General features: G+C 38.1%; 1 protein-coding gene across 1 annotated transcript; it reads left to right on the forward strand.

The window, feature by feature from the left end:
- Positions 1-1,323: 1,323 nt before the first annotated feature.
- Positions 1,324-14,497, forward strand: LOC145769293 (ATP-dependent RNA helicase DDX51-like). Its single transcript, XM_082580882.1, has 11 exons — positions 1,324-1,458; positions 7,124-7,751; positions 8,384-8,534; positions 9,694-9,833; positions 10,204-10,385; positions 10,750-10,851; positions 11,045-11,360; positions 11,680-11,827; positions 12,295-12,394; positions 12,614-12,779; positions 14,169-14,497. The coding sequence occupies exons 1-11, from the start codon at positions 1,436-1,438 to the stop codon at positions 14,313-14,315; spliced, it is 2,103 nt and encodes a 700-aa protein (XP_082437008.1). The 5' UTR covers positions 1,324-1,435; the 3' UTR covers positions 14,316-14,497.
- Positions 14,498-20,889: the final 6,392 nt, after the last annotated feature.

Consider the following 20,889-nt stretch of genomic DNA (forward strand, 5'->3'; position numbering starts at 1 on the left):
TTCAGCAGAGCAGTTTGCTTCTTCAAGTGCTTGAAGCATGTTCTGTTTTATTTTGGTCTTCCATTCAGCATTGTCGCTTAATGATCAGGCATTAAACACGGATAAGTCTAAATTGTGGGTGGAATGCAGTCGCTGTCCTCGAACCAATGACCAAATCTGGTTTGTATTGCTTCCACAAGAACGTCCATCAACGGCAAGCAAACAGCAATGCTGTTGCTCTGGTTTTAATGTCAGACAATCTTTTTAGAGGCATTGCAAGCGTTACACTAAATGCAATAAATTTCAACTTCTTGAAGGTAACTAACTAACTAACTGACTATAAGCATCAACAAATTGCTTTTAATCGCTGCGTGTTTCTTGATGCTTATAGTCATTAGTCAGTTACCTTCAAGAAGTTGAAATTTACTGCATTTTTATAAATATTTTCAGGTTCCTGATGAGGGCTTAAGTTAAACCGAAAATGTTTGACTGTTAAACTCATTTGTAAATATGTACAGTAAAATATATTATTATAATGCTCAACCCTGTTGTATTGTTGTGTCTTGCCTGTCTTTGGTACATATTGATTAATCGCCAAAAACAATTAATTTAGCCGAATCAGTTATCAAAAATTGCCAAAAAAGAGCCAAATCATAAATATGAAGCTAAACGTCTTAAAAAATCTCCAGATTTCTGGACTTTGGCGATAAATTCGCCAATATGGCAACTCTTCTCCACCAAACCAAAAAACAAACGTAGAACCGCGCATGCGCATTGCGCTGTGCTGCGCCGCTACCTGTGCGAGAAAAATGCATTATTGCGCAAAACGCAGCAAACACGCACTAAACAAGACACAAACACGTGCAGAGAAATAAACGGCAATTAAAAACTAAAATTTCAATACAAAAGTAACTTGTAACTGTAACTGTTGAAAAAGTGCTAAAATAGGAACTAGTTACCGCGTTTCGTTACTTTTGGAAAATAGTAACGAAGTTACCGTTACAGTTACTCAAAAAGTAACTAGTTACAGTAACTAGTTACTTTTGTAACTAGTTACTGCCCACCTCTGCATAATAATAATAGGATGGAGAAAGAAATTGAAAATTTGTCAATATCGGTGACCGGACTTGCGTCAGTGGTTCAAAACTGCTACAAGTATGCGAAACTACCAAGATTTAGTTCTCAATAAAGCTTTCCCAGTCCGAAGATAAAGATTCCATCAATCTATCAATTTTCCCCTTAAATCTTCTATTTAATTAAAAAACAAAAAAAGTTTTATAAAAGGTGATTCCCCAATTGTGTAGTTTTATCATCTAACTGGAGATCATTTATTATGTGTTTATTCGTTGGACTGTATTTTATTTTGTAGAAGTTTTTAACCCGCAATTTTGCAGGGGTTGTTAAATACTGTGGTAACAAGAAGAACACTGTTTTCAATCAATCACCGATTTCAAATATGTCTCTATTTGTTATTCAGAGGTATGGTACCGTATGGCAATTGCTTTGAATTTGGTGCATTCTGAGAGCATTTTCAACAAAAATACGGTATGGGTATAAATATTCCTGTAAAATGGTGCTGTCCGGTGGCATAGCAAAAGGATAAGATCATGTTTTTTTTGGCATTTTTTCGGTAATAAAGCTAAGTCTCTATGTTTTCTTGTTGCTAATTCCTGGCTGAGATGTTTGAATGTTTGGTATTGGCAAAACTCGCTCTTTTAATGCAGTCTCGCTTAAAATTAGGAAAACTTTGTTTTAGAGACATAGAGACTGAAAGCATCATTCTCAATATCGTGACGTCACACGCGTGTCAAAGGGGGGTTGTAAGTCCGCTGTGAGACTAATATCAGCTGTTTAGAAGCATATCAAACCATTCAACAATTTCTCACAAAATTTCGGGGGGGCCCGGACCCCTTGGGCCCCCCCATAGATCCGCACCTGGATCTCCATCAGCTTATGTGTTCTAGATTTACAGGGTGAACAGAAAGTCAATGGATCAACTTATAAACGATTTATTAATGGCAGTGGCTATTTGACCGGCTCCGGTCTTTGAATCTGAAACACTATTTGACCGGTCATGACGTCACTACATAAGCGCTTTTTTTTTTTTCTCTTTCAAAGCAAAAGACGAGAAACGCCGATATAAGTTCTAAATTCAACACGTTTTCTTCAACTCAGTCCGTGGCGCGTAGGTTACGTCTCCGACTGCCATTCTAGAGGCGATGAGTTTGATCCTATCCGGAAGCATCCTTTTTTTTTCATTTTTTTTATCTCAATTTTGACCCGAAGCGCATTTTTGTGGTCAATTTTTAATTTGAGTAGCCTACAGCCCATTTTTTTATGTCTTTTCAAATGTGAGTAATAAAGTTAGAGTTTTTTTAATTTGCTGGAATTTGAGAATTTCTCTTGCTAATTTTCCGATCGTCATAAGTGACCGTGTTTGCCGAACGACCAATTACATTTTTGCCCTCAAGTTAGTTATATACAATACTTCTTTAAAAAATGGTTTTACCATTACCATTTTTTTTAAATAAAAAAAAATGAAAAAAAAGGATGCTTCCGGATAGTATCAAACTCATCCCCTCTAGAATGGCAGTCGGAGACGTAACCTACGCGCCACGGACTGAGTAGAAGAAAACGTGTTGAATTTAGAACTTATATCGGCGTTTCTCGTCTTTTACTTTGAAAGAGAAAAAGAAAAAAGCGCTTATGTAGTGACGTCATGACCGGTCAAATAGTGTTTCAGATTCAAAGACCGGAGCCGGTCAAATAGCCACTGCCTTTATTAATAGAAAAGAAATAAAATTTCATCAAAAAACTGTCACAATGAGAGCTTACAATACTAAGAATAAATTTCTTTATGTTTTTAATGTGGCTGGTGGCTGCCCTTCATTTGATAACTCTCTATTCTTTGTCGGAAGTTTTCGACCAAGGCATGTAGCTCATCCTGGGGTTGTTTGGCCTGGTACTACGACAGTTTATCGAACGACAGTTTATCGAACGACAGTTTATCGAATGACAGTTTATCGAACGACAGTTTATTGAATGACAGTTTATCGAACAACAATTAATCAAACGACAGTTTATCGAAATGACAGTTTATCGAAACGACAGTTAATCGAACGACAGTTAATCGAACGACAGTTTATCGAACGACAATTTATCAAACGGCAGTTAATCGAAAACTTAACCCCTAATCGAAAACCTAACCCCTAATCGAAAACCTAACCCCTAACCTAACCACTAACCCTTAGCCCCTAACTATTATCCCCTAGCCCCTAACCCCTGAGTATTCCATTGCATATGTGCTTCGTCGTTCGATAGATTGTTTCGATAAACAGTCGTTCAATGAACTGTCGTTTCGATAAACAGTCATTTCGATGAACTGTCGTTTCGATGAATTGTCGTTCGATGAACTGTCTTTCGATAAACTGTCGTTCGATGAACTGTCGTTCGATAAATTGTCTTTCGATAAATTGTCGCGTCACGGCTTGGCCTATTCCCGCAGAAGGGATTGCTTAAAAACATCAACATTTGGTTGAGCAATATAGGGATACTAGAACTAGGAGATTACTCATTCAAAACGAAGGTGGACAACTAGAGGGTCATTGTGTTATGGGTTATAACAAAATTTGGTGCAACTGCAGCTTAAGGTCTACCGCCATATGTCACATACCCAGGTGCAGTGTATGTGATTTTGCTGCATGTGTGCAAAGTGTGCATTGCCAAAATAAATGCATGAAAATATGTGATATCATGTTTATGTAATACTATATACTAGTCATAATATTGCAGCAATAGATTTTACGCTGCAGTGGTAATAGTAGTTAGCCTCACACTGCAGTAGCAAACTTTTGCCGATGTTCTGGCATCTGAAACCTCATGCAAAATATAGCATTCAGGGTTCGATCTTAGCGGTAGTCCGCTAGCCAATGGCTAGTGAAAATTTGCGCGGACTAGTAGAAATTTTGCAGTACTAGTCCGATTGGCTAGTGAAAATATTCGCCGGTGAAAAGTTTTGGTTTACAAAATGGCGATCGGCGACGTCACTCTGAAATACTGCAAACGAAGAAGGCGGCAAAGTCGTTCGACTGAGCATGTGACTACTTTTTTCTCGCATTTTTGCTAGACACGACGCGTGGTAGTAGTCAGCACAGAGTTGCCAATTTGGCTTTTTTGAAGCCAGATTTTGAGAATCTGGCTGTTTTTCAACTCGCTTGGCTTATTTTTTTTTAAATAAAAAAAGCCAGAAAAATTAGGCTTTTTCTGGCTTTTTTCATGTTTCATCGATTTTTTGTCAAATTAATAAAAAGCCAACATAATTTTGGCTTTTTTTGGCTTAATTTTATCTTTCGCGATTTTTCTTAGGAAAAAATTCGGTCTGCGTCAATTCGAGCAGTAATTTCTACCTTATATTTGGTTGTAGTGTCCGACCGAATTTCGTTTTGAAGCCGAAACTAGAAATTTTTCTAGTTGCTTGTCTTTTCATTAACTATGTTTCTGCGTTGTCGCTGCAAAGTCAAAGTTCGGTGGGACACTATTTGGTTGTGCACTTTTTATATGTGTATGTTTAATGAATACTAATTGGCTTTTTCAGCTGTTTTTTTGCTGGCTTTTTTTGTGACTAGGTCTGGCTTTTTTTGGTGAAGACAGGTTGGCAACCCTGGTCAGCACGGAGACGTCAGCATCCCAGCAAGCAGCAGTTAGCAAAATTAATGTTTTTTTGTTGGTATATCGTGATCAAATGCTGATTCACCGTTACTACAAAGTGTCTAACGCTTAGTGTTAGCTGGGTAGTTAGCGCTATTGAGGCTTCTTTGGATTGCTACCTTGTCGTAGTTGAAGAGCTCGTGTGCCTCCGTGACCTAGAAGGTGTTTTTGCGCGTATTGTTGCTCTCTTGTGCGTACTGAAATCTGAAAGCCTTTAGTTAGTTTCAGTCTAAGCCAAAACACTTATCTTAATACGTCATCAGACAAGTGAAAAGTCAGTAAACTTGTCGGACTAGTGAAAAATCGTGCGGGCTAGTGAAAACGGGGAGCAACTAGTCCGGTGGGCTAGTGAAAAAAAAAGTTAAGATTGACCCCTGGCATTTCATTTGATAAAAATGAATTTGCGTCAAAGCAAAGAGAACTTTTTGCTGTTTTGCCAATTTTTAAATTTTGCAATGACCCTTCACCTGCCCATACCGTAAGAAAAATGAATAAAGCGAGTCGTCTTGGTATTCCACTGTTCCTAGAGCAACAGAACAGGCCTTTGCTTCCAATAACGACCACAAACAGGAAACAGGCCATATTTACTTGCTCCATAACCTTAGAAGTTGACATGAGCACAAGTCCTGAGTCTTTCTTGAAGTGTGGAATAGTGCACCATCTTGTTGGAATGTAAAGGGCTGATCTTTGTGGTATTTTTTCATCTCTTCAAGGGCTGGAACCAAAATATCGTTAATGAAGCGATCTGAATTGTTTTTAACCCCTTGTTCCACGAAAATCAGAGAAGACTTCCAAGTTTTGGAGATGACGGCCCACACCATGACAAAAGACGGTTTTTGATGGTAGTAAACTGTTCTCACAGAATCTTTAATATTTGCTGAAGACTTTTCATAAATTTTATTATTCTGATTGTTGAACTGAGCTTCAATTGTGAAAAGTTTTCATCTGAAAAAATGATCTTTTTCTCTACCATGCCTGCCCAGTTCTCTGAGAAGAATCTATGCTCTTTAAAGTCTCTTTTGCTTTTGGAAAGGGTGTAAGGAGCTGTCGTTTTCTCAAGGAGACAACTGAAGATTCTTTTCCACATTGTTTCTCATTAAAGTGTTGCTCACATTCATCTCTTTTGACCATTTGATGGATGGATTTGTTTGGGTTTCTCCACACCCTTTCTCGGACAGCCTTAATCATTTTTTTGTTTGAGCAGTGCGATGTCTTCTACTCCTAGGACGATCTTCAGATGTACCAAGTTTTTTAAATGCATTCTCAACATGGTAAATGGGGGATTAGGCAACTTCTAAGAGCTTAATGATCTCATAGTTAGTTTCCCCGCACAATGGACCTGAATAATAGCTTCTCTTTGCTCATGTTAGACCTTACAATTAAACCTAAATTTTAGAGAGTTTAGAAAGATATTTAGCATAATAAAAGGCATAAATGATATATCCTATTCTTAACCACTGCGCTAACGGGGCAAACTTTTTTTTAAAGTAGCATTCCATCATTGTGCAGTCAACCTCAAGCCCTAACGATTACATAAATATACCAGCAAAAACAGACAGTATTTATAGAGACAATAAATTTACAGACATTACATGTATCTTTAGTTTCCATCTTGCTGCCTCAAAAAACTTTATGAGAAGTTGCAAGTAGATTATTTGATTGTTCCACCAATGAACTCTCTTCATGACAAGTCTTAATTGATCATTTTATCAACCTAATTTCACATTCTTTTATTAGTTACTGGTTTTAATTTTTTTATCTCATCTGTTTTGTTTGAAAACGAGATTAACTAGGAGGAGTCAGACTTACACTTTAAGTTTGGCAGACAGTTCCTCTGCAGATGTGTTCATTAAGATTAAAAAGCGAAAAATGAATTATTGGCACCTTCATCTATAAGCTACTTTGTTAAATGCAAAATTACTGCCATAATGAGGAATGACCAAGTTGTTTCTTTATTTTCATAATTGCAAAAAACAGTTTTTATACTTTATTTCTGTAAAAAATGAAAATAGAAATTGCTACCGTGACAAATAAAATTGCCACTGTACGAGTATTTAAAAAAACAAATAAATTTTAGGTAAGTGCAAAATTACTGCCATATTCAAAATAATAATAATTAGTTTTAGTAAAAAATAACCGTCTCGCATCATTCAGACCTTACGGCCTGGGGATGGTGTCATTTGTGCTTGCGTCATTGGGCCCGCGGCATAAAGTCGGGTATCCCCTTTATGGCCCCTTGTCAGTTGCATCCATGCTATTTACTCAAGCAACCATTCATGCACATTTTAAACTTTAAAAGTTTTAATATTTCTTTCATATACTACTTGTCATATTTCTAAGTTTCTTGGTGTGCTAGTGTATTGTACCTGGTACTCTTTTGTCCTGAAAAAATAATGACAAAAAGTAAAAGAAATTAACATATTTTACATCTTTTTAGGTATGGTGGTGATGTGGTTGAAGAAGACAAAAATGTGAAGATTTCAACAGCAGACAAAATAAAGGAATTAAAAGTTAAAGCTAAGTCTCGAAAGAAACATAAGATTAAAAAAGATAAAGTTTCAATTGAAAGCAGGGAAACAGGCGAAACGACTTCAATTTCCAGTCCACCTGAAAAGAAGAAAAAGCTGTTAACAAAAGAGGTTGAAAAGCTAGAAGCAGACACAGATGAGGATGGTGGCAACATTAGTGCACAGACCAAACTTGCAAAAAATGCAAACACGAACATTATTCAAGACATTTCTGTTTCTGACAGTAGTCGTAAGTCAACAGAATATTGTAAACCTGGTTTAACACATGAAACTTCAAATAGTATTAACATAGAAAAATTGTCAGATGATGCTTCAAAATCGATCAGTCAAATTAAAGATACCCATGCCTTGGAAACAAGAGAAAATAGACAAAATGTGGTCACAAAATCTGACAATAGTAATGATGTTAAAACCAGTAGAGAAGTGCGTGTGCTTGGAAGTGATTATAATCCAACCGATCATTTCAAAGCTGCTTTAAATAAAGAAGTGGGGGGATTTACAATCCTTGGGGATTATATGACTCCAGCCACACGAAAGGTATAAAGGTTAAATGTTTGTTTTACAATGATATAGCATGAAAGAATGTAAATGTTATACGAATATACAGCAATTTTAAATGGGATCGAGATATTCCAATGCGATTGGTTTGTCGCAGAAACATCTTACAGTGAAATTATTTTGTGCTAATTCTATTTCATCCGTTGAATATATCATGACTTGTGCAGATATTTGCTTATCAATTCCTATCACAATTTTTGTTTTATTGAAACCAACAAGATTTCAAGCAGTTTTGTTATACTTGTTAGGGTTTAATTGCTATGTCATAATTATTATCCTAAGTTTTTTCCATCTTATTTATGATTATTAATTTTCTTTAGGTTTTATTGAATTGATTTTTCTGACAGCGCAGCACTAAAAATGTTTTAATTTGTTCTGTTTTAATGTTTGTTGATGTTTGAATCATTTTGTATTTAACTGTTCCCAATCAGTTTTTGTCAATCATCTGCTTATGTGCTTTTAGTAATGCAAAATTATTTCTCTCCCATGCAAGCCTTTTATTTGTATGAGCTAGTATCTTATTTTTAGAGAATTGACCTAACAATTTAAGTTTTGCTAATCGTTCACCAAATACAAAGTCATAAGGTTGAAGATACTTTTAATCTTTGCAGGTGGCAAGAAAATTGCCAGAGTGGTTGGATAATCCCAACATAATTGAGGATGTAAGTTCCAAGTCAGAAGACTTTGGTGATACCATTAAAGCAATAGATCCAATTTTAATAGACAATCTCTCCAAAATGGGCATAACTAGCTTGTTTCCAGGTAATTTATAAACTGAACAACATCTTATTGTTTTGAATAGATCTAGAGCAGTGCTACTCAAACTGTGGTACGCGTACGGTGGCGGTACGCAAGCACTTCACTGCCGGTACGCGACTATAGTTTGAAAATAATTTATTGATTATTGTTTTGTGACAAGATGAGAAAATGCTTCTCACCATGTAGTGATCATCATCATCCATCGTCGGTTTGTTCCCCACTAGTGGGGGTGGCCGATTGTTTCCGCGCAGCAATTGTCTTAATCTCTTTTCTCCATTTCACCCTGTCCCTTGCATCTTCCTCCTTCAGTCCGACTTTTTTAAACTCATCCTTCACTTGTTGTTTCCACGTTCTTCTTGGACGACCTCGTTTCCTCTTCCCATCCACCTTTAGATCTAGTGCCTTTCTAAGAAAAGTTCCTTCCTCCCTCCTTATCACATGTCCATACCATCTGACTCCATTTGCTCTTGCCAGTTGGTCTATGGTCTCTCTCATCTCAAGCATATCCAACAATTCTTCAGTCCTTTTTTCCCTTCTCGTTTTCACCCCACACATTGCTCTCACCATTGACCTTTCCGTTCTTCTCAGGATTGCCAGTTCACTCTCTCTCAATACCCATGTCTCGCTACCATATAGCATTGCAGGCCGCACACAGCTCCGATATACTTTTCCTTTCATCCTTAGTGAAAATTTTCTGCCATGCAACATTTCCCCACATTCCCTGAACTTTGCCCAGCCCAATCTTGCCCTTGATGTAATGATGTAATGGGAAAACTAGTGTAATGTAGTGATGTAATGGGAAACTTTTCCAAAACTCGGGAAACTCAATTAACTCAATTTAACTCGGGAAACTCAATTCCAAAAAAGCGTTTAACCCAAAGCAGGAACGTTAAAGTTTGGTTGAAACATTGAAAATTAATCTGCTTCCAGTGCAAAGGACTGACAGCACAGTATCTTTTTTATATTTTCTTAAGTTTTAAAACGTTTCGCTTTCGTCTTATGTTGGCAGTTTTAAGACTAGCCTATAGGTTGTTGTATTTGTTGCAACTTTTGATACGTTTTTACACAAAAAATTTAGTACCTAAGTAGTTTGTAAACAACTAGTTCTTCATTTTCATATAAAAATTTCGGGTAATTTATTGGATTAACATGCTCTTTACAGTTCAGCAACAACTCATTCCTGTTATATTGAGAGATACAAAATTTGGTGTTGGTCCTTGTGTATTTCCTCCTAATGATGTTTGTGTCAGTGCTCCCACTGGAAGTGGAAAGACAATTGCATTTGCTCTGCCGATTGTTCAGGTGATAATTTGTGTGTTCAATCCGATTGTCACCTGTAATGAGATCGCTTTCTCTACATTAACGTCTTGTTAGTTCATTTTGTTGTTTTTCACATAATTTGTAACAAGGCTGTGGTGGTGGTTGTAAAGCAAGGCTGATGTGGTGGTTGTAAATAAACGTTTAAGTATGTTATGATTATTCATTTACAACTGAGTGCAATTGAAGTAATCTGCACTGTGGTGCAACTTTACAGTGAACTTAATAAGTGTTTTACAATCGCTCTAAAATGTTTCAAATGGTATAGCGGTGTAAGTCAAACGGATTCTGTCAAAGTGCTCTGAAATTTCTCAAATTTTATAACTTGTTTTTATATATTTGGTGCATATTTTAGTCGTTGCTGCAGCGTGTAGTTGCAGCCACACGGGCGCTAGCTGTGCTACCAACTCGGGAGCTTGCCGCTCAAGTCCACCAAGTCTTCATGGAGCTGTGCGAGAAAACCTCACTGCGCTGCGTGCTGCTAAGTGGGACGAGTGGTACCCCTGAGCAAGAAGTGAAGACATTGGTCAAATTTGGGTTAGACAATGCTATTCTGAGCATGGTGATATAAGTAATTTTTGTAAAATATCGAAATCTCAATACGTAAAAGACAATCACTGCAACTGAAGAATCGCCCCCGACTCATTATTATTAATTTTCTTCCTCTCGTCAAGTGTTGGAGCCAATGAAGTGCCAAGTTTCTCTGTCATGAGATTTTTCTTTTACAGTTTTGTAATCAAGTCCTGACTACTCTTTCACATTATTGGTCCAAATTTTTGGTGGTCTGCCTCTATTTCGTTTGTCATTTATTTTTCTTACCCGACTAGTGGGGACAAAACAGAATTTGGGTGATGATTATGATGTATGATAAGTAAACAGCAGATATATTTTGTTTTTGTAGAAGAACCGGCGTCCCTTCACTCCCTGATATCGTTGTGGCCACTCCTGGAAGATTGGTATGGCATCTTAAGCACTGCTCACACTTTGTTCTAGACAAGCTCAGGTTTGTCAGAAGGAACTTGTAGATATCGTGTGCTCCAAAGTTACATGTGGTTTGCTATTGTATAAGCATCTGTTAAACGTTGCATACTTTAGAGTTTGTTTTTTAGTTATCGCATCTAAAACTTTGACAAAATGACCAAAAAAAAACTAGAAAATAATTTCGATTTTTAAGTCATGATTTTTGACTGTTACAGGTTTTTGGTGATTGACGAAGCAGACAGGATGATGGATCAAATTAAAAACGATTGGTTGAGCATAGTTGAAAGTGCAGCTTACGTTGGTCGATCAAAAATGCAAAAACTTACTGTGAAAAGTTTGTCCAGCCCGACAACACCTTTGCAGAAGTTGCTATTTTCTGCCACTCTCAGTGCTGACCCAGAAAAGTTAGAGCAACTAAATCTCTTTCAACCTCGTTTGTATACCGCTGTCTCAAAGTCATCCAGCAATGATTTGCCAAACACAGAAACAACCAAACTTGTAGGAAAATATACAACTCCCGTTGGACTATCGGTAAGACGTCACTTTACGTTGTTTTAGCGTTTTAATTCCCACGATGCATTTCTCCCCTATGTTGACCAGTAATAAAGCTTTTATTGGTTTGTTGAAATATGTTGAATACCATTTGATCATTGATGTTACAGTGCCAATACCCAAAACAGGATACATTTTGTGCACTTGCAGCGATATACAGATGCTGAAGCAACAAGGTGTGATTTGTATGCAAGGAATTCATTGACAATTTACAGCATGTCAAGTGACAATGATGCATTTAATAGAAAAGTTGACAGTGGATTTACGTTTTGTGTTAAACATTCAAATATGTTTTCAGGAGTTTATGGTTGTATGTTCCCCCGGAGAAAAACCTCTCGTCGTCCTTCACTTGGCTCTTCAGCACAACAGAGTTCTGTGTTTTGCTGGATCAATTCAAACAGCGCAGCGCCTTGCCGTTCTACTTCAGCTTTATGCCGACAAAGCAGGTAATATTGTGATGTCAAAGTGTTCTTTATGGGTATCTAAAACTTTTTTGAGTGAATATTTCGACTTTCTGTAAAGTACTAATTGTTCACGGATTAAGCTGCATGATACAATTTTGGTAGAGAGGTGTCTTTCTTTAACCATAGACAGATAAAACCAAGCAACCACACGGCATTTAACATTATACATTAGAGTGAACATAAAACTATAAACTACTAACTACGAACGTTTTCGGCCATACTCAAGTTAGCCCTTCTCAAGTAACGAAAATAACTGATTTTACAATTGCATCTACATTGAAAATAACTGATCTGCACAATGAATTGAAAAACGAAATGCACAAGAATGAAACTGCAAAGCAGAGGAGAAAGGCATGAGTTACTAGAATACTAGATGATATACTGTGAAACAAATTTTTAGTTGGTGGCTTTTATGATCAATGATATTTATGATTTATATTTGTCTTTAGGTTTATCTCAAAAGTTTGTTAGCGCTGAATTTTCCTCCAAGTTGTCAATGGGAAAGCGAAGTGCAATTTTGAAGAAGTTTAGAGCTGGGAAAATTAACATGTGGGTAGATACAACAGCGTTTGCTTAACTGCTTATGACGGTTCAAAGTTTGGAGTATGATGAAGAATGGATGTTTGACTTTAATATACACGCCTTTTGTTAGCTTTAAGATAGTGATAATGTATAAGAAAAGATTTATTTTGTAGTTGTATTTTATAAGTAATATTTGTAAATTAAATTTGTTAGATAAAATAAAGATATAAAACTACTTCCTCATAGTTTGGTGGCGTCTGATTCCATGGCTCGTGGGATGGACATCAAAGGAGTGTCTTTTGTTATTCTGTACGATGCGCCCAGTCTTATAAAAACTTACATCCATCGGGTAGGACGAACAGCCCGTGCAGGAGAGAAGGGCACGGCGTATACTATACTGAGACCTCAGGAGGTGAGAGAATTATTTGCTTATGAAAAAGATCGATGCTTGAATACATTGTTGTATGCTTTTATTGTATCAATTGGTCATGACAATGAAACATGCGTGTAGAGAAAGTTTCTCAAAAATACAAGTCATCACAAGCCTTAAAGCAGCCGGCGGCCATCGCGGCCATGGCCGCTAAGTAGTGCTTGAATGACCGCCAGTGCTACCTCCTCAGTCGGCCAAGTTTGGCCGCCGGTATCTTCGAGCTAATTATTTAATTTTGCAATAGAATGATCGTGAATTAGCTGTCGAAAATATCTAGTATCAAAGAGTGACGCAGAATTAGGTCACCGCGTCCATGGCTAAGTCTTGTTTGTAATTCCCGACGTTTATTTTAAGAAAGTGTTAATCCGAAGTGCTAATTTACATCGGCTGGCAATATTGTCGTTTTTATGTCGATTCAATGCTGTCGGACATTGAATCGTTGTTAAAAAGGAGAACTACCCAGACAACAAAATTCGTCATTTTTACCCTGATTGAACGACTGTAAACGTAGAATCAATGTAAAAATGACGGATTTTGTTGTCTGGGTAGGTTAGTTGACATCCGAGAGGAAAACACGTGTCTTCATCAGAGTTGAGAAATGTTTCCGCTGTTGGTTAGTGACTTCACACACTCAACGGTGACATCATTACGGTATAAATGGTCAGGTTTTATGAAAGGCGGTATTCGGTAATGCAGTTGAAACAATTTAGTGTCGTTAGATGGTCCCGCAATACCGGATTACAATCCTGATAAAGCAGTTATTGCGTGGTGCAACGATTCTACAGCAGGACGTCGCCCAGACTTCAACAACACTACGTGTTCATTTTGGCCTTGTTGCAAGTTTAATTCTATTTACTTCTGCTATCGTTATTTGTATTTTGGCCTCCAAGCACGCAGATTTGGCCGCCGAGAAGGAGCTCTCGGTAGGTCACGATGGCTGCCGGTAAAAAACACGAGTTTTAAGGCCTGCATCACGTTGAACTTCTGACGAAAACAATGAATTGCACAGTTTTTTGTTTGGCTGTTTTTTTGTAGTATCCGTGCTTAGCCCTGGTGTTAAAAATTTATATTTAGTGGGCGGGAAGGCAAGGCCAATCTTCGTGTCCACCATTAAGCATGTCATTATGTATCTTGCCAATGGCGAAAACACGGCCTCTTCCTCTCATAGGTGTCGAAATAACTCCGTACAATGGCTCTCAAGCAGACGCTTTCAGTATTTTCATAGTTCACACTTCTAAGACCATTTTCAGAATAAGTAGTATTTGTTTTTAACAAGGATACCATTAGAATACGTGTATGGGTCCGGTTCCATCCAGCTTAATATGAATCTCACGTAACCATAATTAAGCAACAAAATACTGGATTGTATAGGTGTTCCCATTCAAAGCAATGCTCAACTCAGCCGGAAAGTCGATTAAACGAAAGAAAATTTGGGATTCCGATTTAAAGAAGCTCGAGCCAATCTATGAAGAGGTGTTGCCTTTGGTTGCAGAAAAGTTAAAAGAGGAAAAAAGATGAATTGAATTTCGTTGCAAATTTAGTTGGTGCAGCGCCGTTGCAGAATACATCACATGTATGACGTAAAGAAGTGTTTTTGCAAAAATAATAGGCTTGGGCTATAAAAGTGGATTTGACCTACATATACATTATACAGTAGGCTAGAATCCGCTTAACTCGACACCAGATGGGAAATATAGTTTAAAATCAAGGCCGTGAAGTCGGGCATAAAATATGCGACTCCAACTCCTCGGTTTATAATTGGCCGACTCCGGACACGCCAAAATTTCCGGCTCCAAAGCCCTGGTAAAAAACCGTTGCTCCACCTTTGCGCTTTAAAATATGTATTGAGAGGCAAATAAAACCTAACAAAAGGATGGCATTTAACATGAAAATAAACTAGAAATTACAGACGTTTTTGGCGATACTCATGTTAGCTCTTTTTAAGTACGGTAATCAACTGGCTGATATTAGCCTAGGCCAGTGGTTCTCAACCTTTTTCTTACGTGGCCCATTTTCGTTGCCATAAAAGTTCTGTGGCCCAATAAATTTCTATGAAAGATAAAAGTGTAAAATAGGTTTAGTTAGAACAAAAAACAGCAGAACATATTTTAAGATAGATTATTTATTCAGGCGTGCATTAGTTGCTGCCGAACATTATCGACCAATACATCAATGTTTGGAGGGGTTGAAGAGGGCACAACGTATACCATCTTCCACATTTAATCGTTTTCGAGCCTTTGTTTTCATCTGCAACAAAGTGAAAAAGCCTACTTCACATAAATACGTAGGCTACTGCTGAAAGGCAACAGCACTTTGATCCATTCTTTACTGATACGTGGGTACAAAACACACACCTTTGCCCAAAACTCAAATGATAACAAATGAATGAAACTAAATTCTTAATTAAACATACCTTTTTTATATTGGTCTGTGGCCCATCTCAAAATGTTTCCCTGGTCCATCAGTGGGCCATGGCCCACTGGTTGAGAACCGCTGGCCTAGGCTATTCATAAATTGCAGTTACAGAAATGATCTACGTACACAAAAATCGAAACAAGAAACGCATAAGAATGAAATAGCAAGACAGAGGAGAGGCAAAATCACATGACGCTTAATTGCCTAGGAAAAAACACAAATCAGTGACGCAAAATTATGTGAAGATATTTAGCAGATAGAACGCGCCTGCGGCAAACGTGAATTGAAAAACTTTCTAACAGTTCCCTTTATCGGTAAAGCATCGAAACGTATTGTCAGTAACATGTCAAGTTTTATTAAAATGAAGTTCAACGTGAATATTATTCCCGAATATAAAACATTTAAAGTGGGTTATTATTTTCAGCTTAAATCTGGGACTCCCTCCTGCTTGTGTTCAAATGTCGTGTAGGCTACAAGTTCACTTGTTCGCACGACGCGAACTGTACATAGGCTACATTGGTATGTCCACGCGGCATTTGGCCACGAGAGTGAGGGAGCACTTAGATTTAACTAATTTGAACAGAAGAAGTGCCATTAAAGGCCATATATTCGATTGCCAATCATGTTTAAACAACAAACCATCCTTGAAATCTTTTAGAGTTTTGCGAAAATGTTTCACCGAATTTGACACTAAAATCCACGAGGCTTTGCTGATAAAATCATACAATCCCAGCCTCAATACGCAGTTGTTGCCGCAGGTGCTTCTTATTTGCTTAACGTCTTTTCTTAATTCATCATATGATGCGTGTTGGCCTAGCGGAATTAACCGCCATGTGATGTGCCTTTCTCCTCTGCTTTGCCGTTTCATTCTTATGCATGTCGTTTTCAATAGACCTTTTGCATAACAAACCAACAGAGCGTGACGTTGGAGTCGTGAACGACGAGCCGCTGTTTGCAATACTGTGCCATAGGGTTAGTGGCGTAGTTTGCAGGCGAATAAATTGTTTAACGTTTGCTTGAGCTGTTGTTTTGTGGTCTTTACGGGCGTGTATCAGTGTTTCAGTATAATTTTCCAGAAAATAAAACTCTTTTAAGTTGTAAACTTAGGCTACAGAAGTGTAAACCTTCGACCAGTTCTTTACTGTATTGGAAGCGACCTTGCCAGGCAAAGATAGGAAGAATTTCTTGTATTATACAGCTTCAAAAGCTAAGCATGCAAATCAAAATGTTGATGCAAAACTTAATGACGATGCTACTTTCAAAATACCTCAAAATGATACAGGAGCACTGCATCTAGGCTACATGGACTAGCGGTGGAAGATGAATTTTTCTTGGTGTTGATGGAGCTTCGCCTGGGTTTGTTTTATACAGACTTAGGCACAAGGTTTGGTATTAGTTCTGCATTCGTATTGTACACCGTATTTTTCATTCATGAATGCATCTCAATCTCATGTATTTAAGGTTGATTAGTTTGAACATATTCCGTCATCGTGATGCTATCATAGCAGCCATGAAGTCAGATTTCAAAAAGGACTACTCAAGCACCATGATCACCATCGACTACATTGAAGCCTACGTCTCGAAACACCATCCTCACTTCACCGTCAGTCGCAAACGTACTCGAACTATAAAAGTACGAACACTGCAAAGGCATTAGATTAGTGGGAGTTGATCCAAGAAATAGGGGTATTATGTTTGTATCTCAGTTGTACACTGGTAATGTGAGTGACAAAGAAATATGTCAGAGGAGTGGATTTTTTCATCTTTTGAAGCAGAAAATAGCTGCTAATGAACTGCACTTCAATGGTGCTGTTATGGCCGAAAAAGGGTTTCTTATAGAAAAAGATTTAGCCTACATGGTATTGGTCTACATTTGAATATCTCACCGTTCCTAGGTAGGCCTCAAATGAGTGAAGACGAAGTGTTAAATACACGAAGTACGGTAGGCCTATTGCACGCCATCGCATTCATGTAGAGAGCGGGTCATAAAAAAATTCGTCAATTTCACATCTTCGACAGGAAAATACCAGTGACTATGCTTGGCATCACCAATAAAGTGTGGTTGGTTTGTTGCATATGTTATGCAGAATGAAAATAAAATGTTGCAAGACAAGGTACCACTAACGTGATCCATAATTCCCGGTCAAAATGCACACGCTCCACAATGGCCGTCCTAAATTGCCTTTCCTAGTCTGTTAGCCAACACTATGATTAAAACGAACAAGAACTGAAATGTACCGATAACCTACATTAATTCATAAACACAAAAAAATTACTTTCACTCGCCAGCGACCTCACGCTTGCTTGCAATAACAAGAAACGCCTTCATAAACCGTAGAAAACAAGCGATTCTTAACCCTTTTGACAAATTAAGAAAGAAATTTAATTGCGGTCATTTCAGTCCAAAAATTTTCAAATTGATTAAAAACTCGCAGAGACAGAACAATTCGAAGAAATCTTGATTTAGGCCAGCTAGAAGCTATTCATTGAATTTGACAGCCATTTTGGGACAACACTAAAAGGCGGAAATGCGGAAGGCGGAAATAAGCCGGGCATGAAATGGCGTATTGTCCGCAGAAGTAGCGATTTAATGCCGATGTAGAAAACGCGGAACTACGATCTTGGCGTCCATATTGTTTAACATAGCGATAACTTCATCATGAAAGAATGAAATGTTGCAACATGGAAAAAGGCGGAAATGCGATTTTTCACAACAACTCACACCGAACCTACTTTTATGTTTAAATATCATTGAAAGATATTGTTTAGAAGCAATTGTGAAGTCATTAAATACTTTGACTGTTTTAATTCCACAGTTATTGGAGTAAATTTTGAAATTTAATGGAATTTATTGAAATAGGAAAAGGCGGAAATGCGATTTTTAGCCACAACTCAATACCGAGCATTTTCTTATGTTGAAATATCATTGAAAGATATTATTTAGAAGCAATTGTGAGATCATTAAATACTTTGACTATTTTAATTCTAAAGTTATTTCGGCTTATTTCCGCGCTTCCGCATTTCCGCCTTTTAGTGTTACCCGCCATTTTGCAATTTGCATTTCTCAGTTGGATCGCTCATAGATAATTGAATTTTGAAGACAAAGTGAAGAAAAGTCACAAGATATCTTTTTGGACTTGTATGTATTCCACCTAACCGTAGTCAACCTTCATTTCCACCCCGAACAAGATAAAACCCTGTCCAGGCTTGGTACAGTAACCATTGACTCAGAAAAAGGTTCTTATGACTATTAACCGTATTAAGACTGGGCTCTGAAGGGATTCCCTGAGTTGGGGGGGGGGCATAAAATGCCCACGGTTTTTGAACGTTTATTACGCCTTTGATATGCATGCTGTCAGTTAGATATTTTACCAAGTGAAAGAAAATTTATCTGACTTTCCAACAAATGTAAGCTTGTCTTCGAATCATGTGTATATCTATAGCTATAATAGATTTATTAGACAGGCATCAAATCGCCAAAGTTAGATGTAAATTATAATAAAGAAACAAGGCTTTATCTTGCTCGGCTTGAGATAATGAGGTCACGGTATTCCCACGGTAATAACACTTTGCGTTATGTCTCTCAAACTAACAACCGTAACTGCTCATCAACTGCCGAGAAACTCTCTCTCTCTCTTTAGGTATCATAGCTGATGCAGCCCTCGATGTACAATGATGTTCCAGTTTGATCGATCTCGTGCTTCTTGCCAAATTTTAGTAGGGTTTTTGATAAGTGGTTGAAAATTGTGCAAAAATGTGAATCTTTGTGCTCCTCTTGACCGTTTACCTAGAATTTTTCCACTTAAAGATAAATCTATTTATTTCTAGTAACTATTTATTCTGTAATCATCCAGCCGGCAAAAGTGCGACATTATTATATCGACTCAACGTTTGGCCACAGTGCTTAGACGTAAAAATTGTTTATTTGACTTCAGTTTGTTTGAAAAGATGCGAATATCGGAAACAATTGTTGCTTGAGATGTAGGCAGATTTGGCTACAAGCAGCAAAAAATATATTCTTACACAGCTAACCATTCCACTCCTTTTGCGTTGATTCAACGTCTTTAGTCGTTGAATCGACGTAAAAATAACCGATTTGCCAGTGGAGAACAAGCACATGGAAACGATTTTATTTCTGTTTGTTTCAATCGCAGCAACGTTTTTACGTCGTTTGACGTTGGATCTGCGTGACAATGGTGTAACTTTATCATTGCTGTTGTTTTCCGACAAAGAAAAATAAATTTAATTGAATTGAACTATCAAATGCAAATGAAATCAAAATACGTTGATTCTATTCAATACCGTATTACAGCGAGCGAGTTATATCGATTGAACATCTGCGTTACATCAAAATCATTGAACAATAACCCCGGTTTGTTTTGTAGTTGCATGATACAAGCTAATAGAGTCGGTTTACAATGTTCTTCTCCCCGTACTGTTACCTTGCCGCGGTGGGGAGGCTTGAGTACCTCAAGAATCCTGTGGGCTATACCGAAGGGGGCTCGTAGCCCCTGGCAGGTTTAACCATGTCGGGCAGGTTAGAGGTGAGAGGCCAGACAAAAGACAGTACAACAGCCGGGCAGACGGAGCCCGTCAGCCTTGGACGGCAGTTCGTCTCGGGGAAGGCAAACCCTGATTCAAAAACCTCCGCTGTCTTGCGGCTATATCCAGTCCTGGGAAGGGCTACGGGAGACAACCCAGACAGAAAATCCGGAGTGGAGTACGTGAGGCGGTCGACTGTCAAACTCTGACATCCTTCCGGCAACTCCTGCAGCCAAACCGTCGCCGAGTGTCACGCTTTGCGTTCCCTTGGACCACGCCGGAGAGGCAGAGAGGAGGGTCCTGTTGTGTTTTTGGGCAGCGCAAGACCTCCATACAGACGCCCAGGCCAGCACTCTGGAGAGGCCACTCCAGTCGCCCCCATCCCTGGGTGCGAAAAACAAACCGGAGGACAGCAGTCTACGGGTTATAAGTCAAACAATAATGCGTAGCGACCGCCCGCGTTGTGAAATCTTTTATTTGGCATCACAACACTCGACTAAATTAATTTTGATGGTTGTTCTCTCGCGCCAGTGTAAACCAGCTTATCCTTATGCATGGCTTGTGTACCGTAACCTCCGTTAGCTATGCATTTCAGAGTGAAAAAAGAAACAAATCACGTTGTTACTCGATCTACACGCTGATACACAGCTCGTACAATTTGTCATATTTATGTTGATTCAACGTCTAGCAACGTAGAACTAATGCCAAACTTATCGAGTTTTCAAGCTGGGTATAAATTGCAACAGTTTGCCGATGTTTAGAACAATCCAATTAGCGAAATCAGGAATTGTTTATTTACCACGTTTCTGCAGAAACAGATGCAAAACAAAAACGTAGTGCGAAAATATAAAGTTACAGACTTTTCGCATTCTATACCCACGAGTTACGTCATTTTACATCGGTTCAACCATGATGATAATAAATCAAAGCTGAAACAGCAGTGTGCTGTTCTAACGCTTATCTTTTGAAACATAACAATAAGCGACGTCCACTTGTGCAGTCATTGGAGGCAGCCAAGTTTACGATAAATCAAACTCGTCTAACGTTGATTCGATATAAGAATCCTATAGTATAAGCGATCGTGTGCAAGCATTCTCTCATCGCAAACTTGTCGATTATTAAATCGATTCAACAG

Source organism: Aplidium turbinatum, chromosome 4 (genome assembly GCF_918807975.1).
Source record: "Aplidium turbinatum chromosome 4, kaAplTurb1.1, whole genome shotgun sequence".
Taxonomy (NCBI): domain Eukaryota; kingdom Metazoa; phylum Chordata; class Ascidiacea; order Aplousobranchia; family Polyclinidae; genus Aplidium; species Aplidium turbinatum.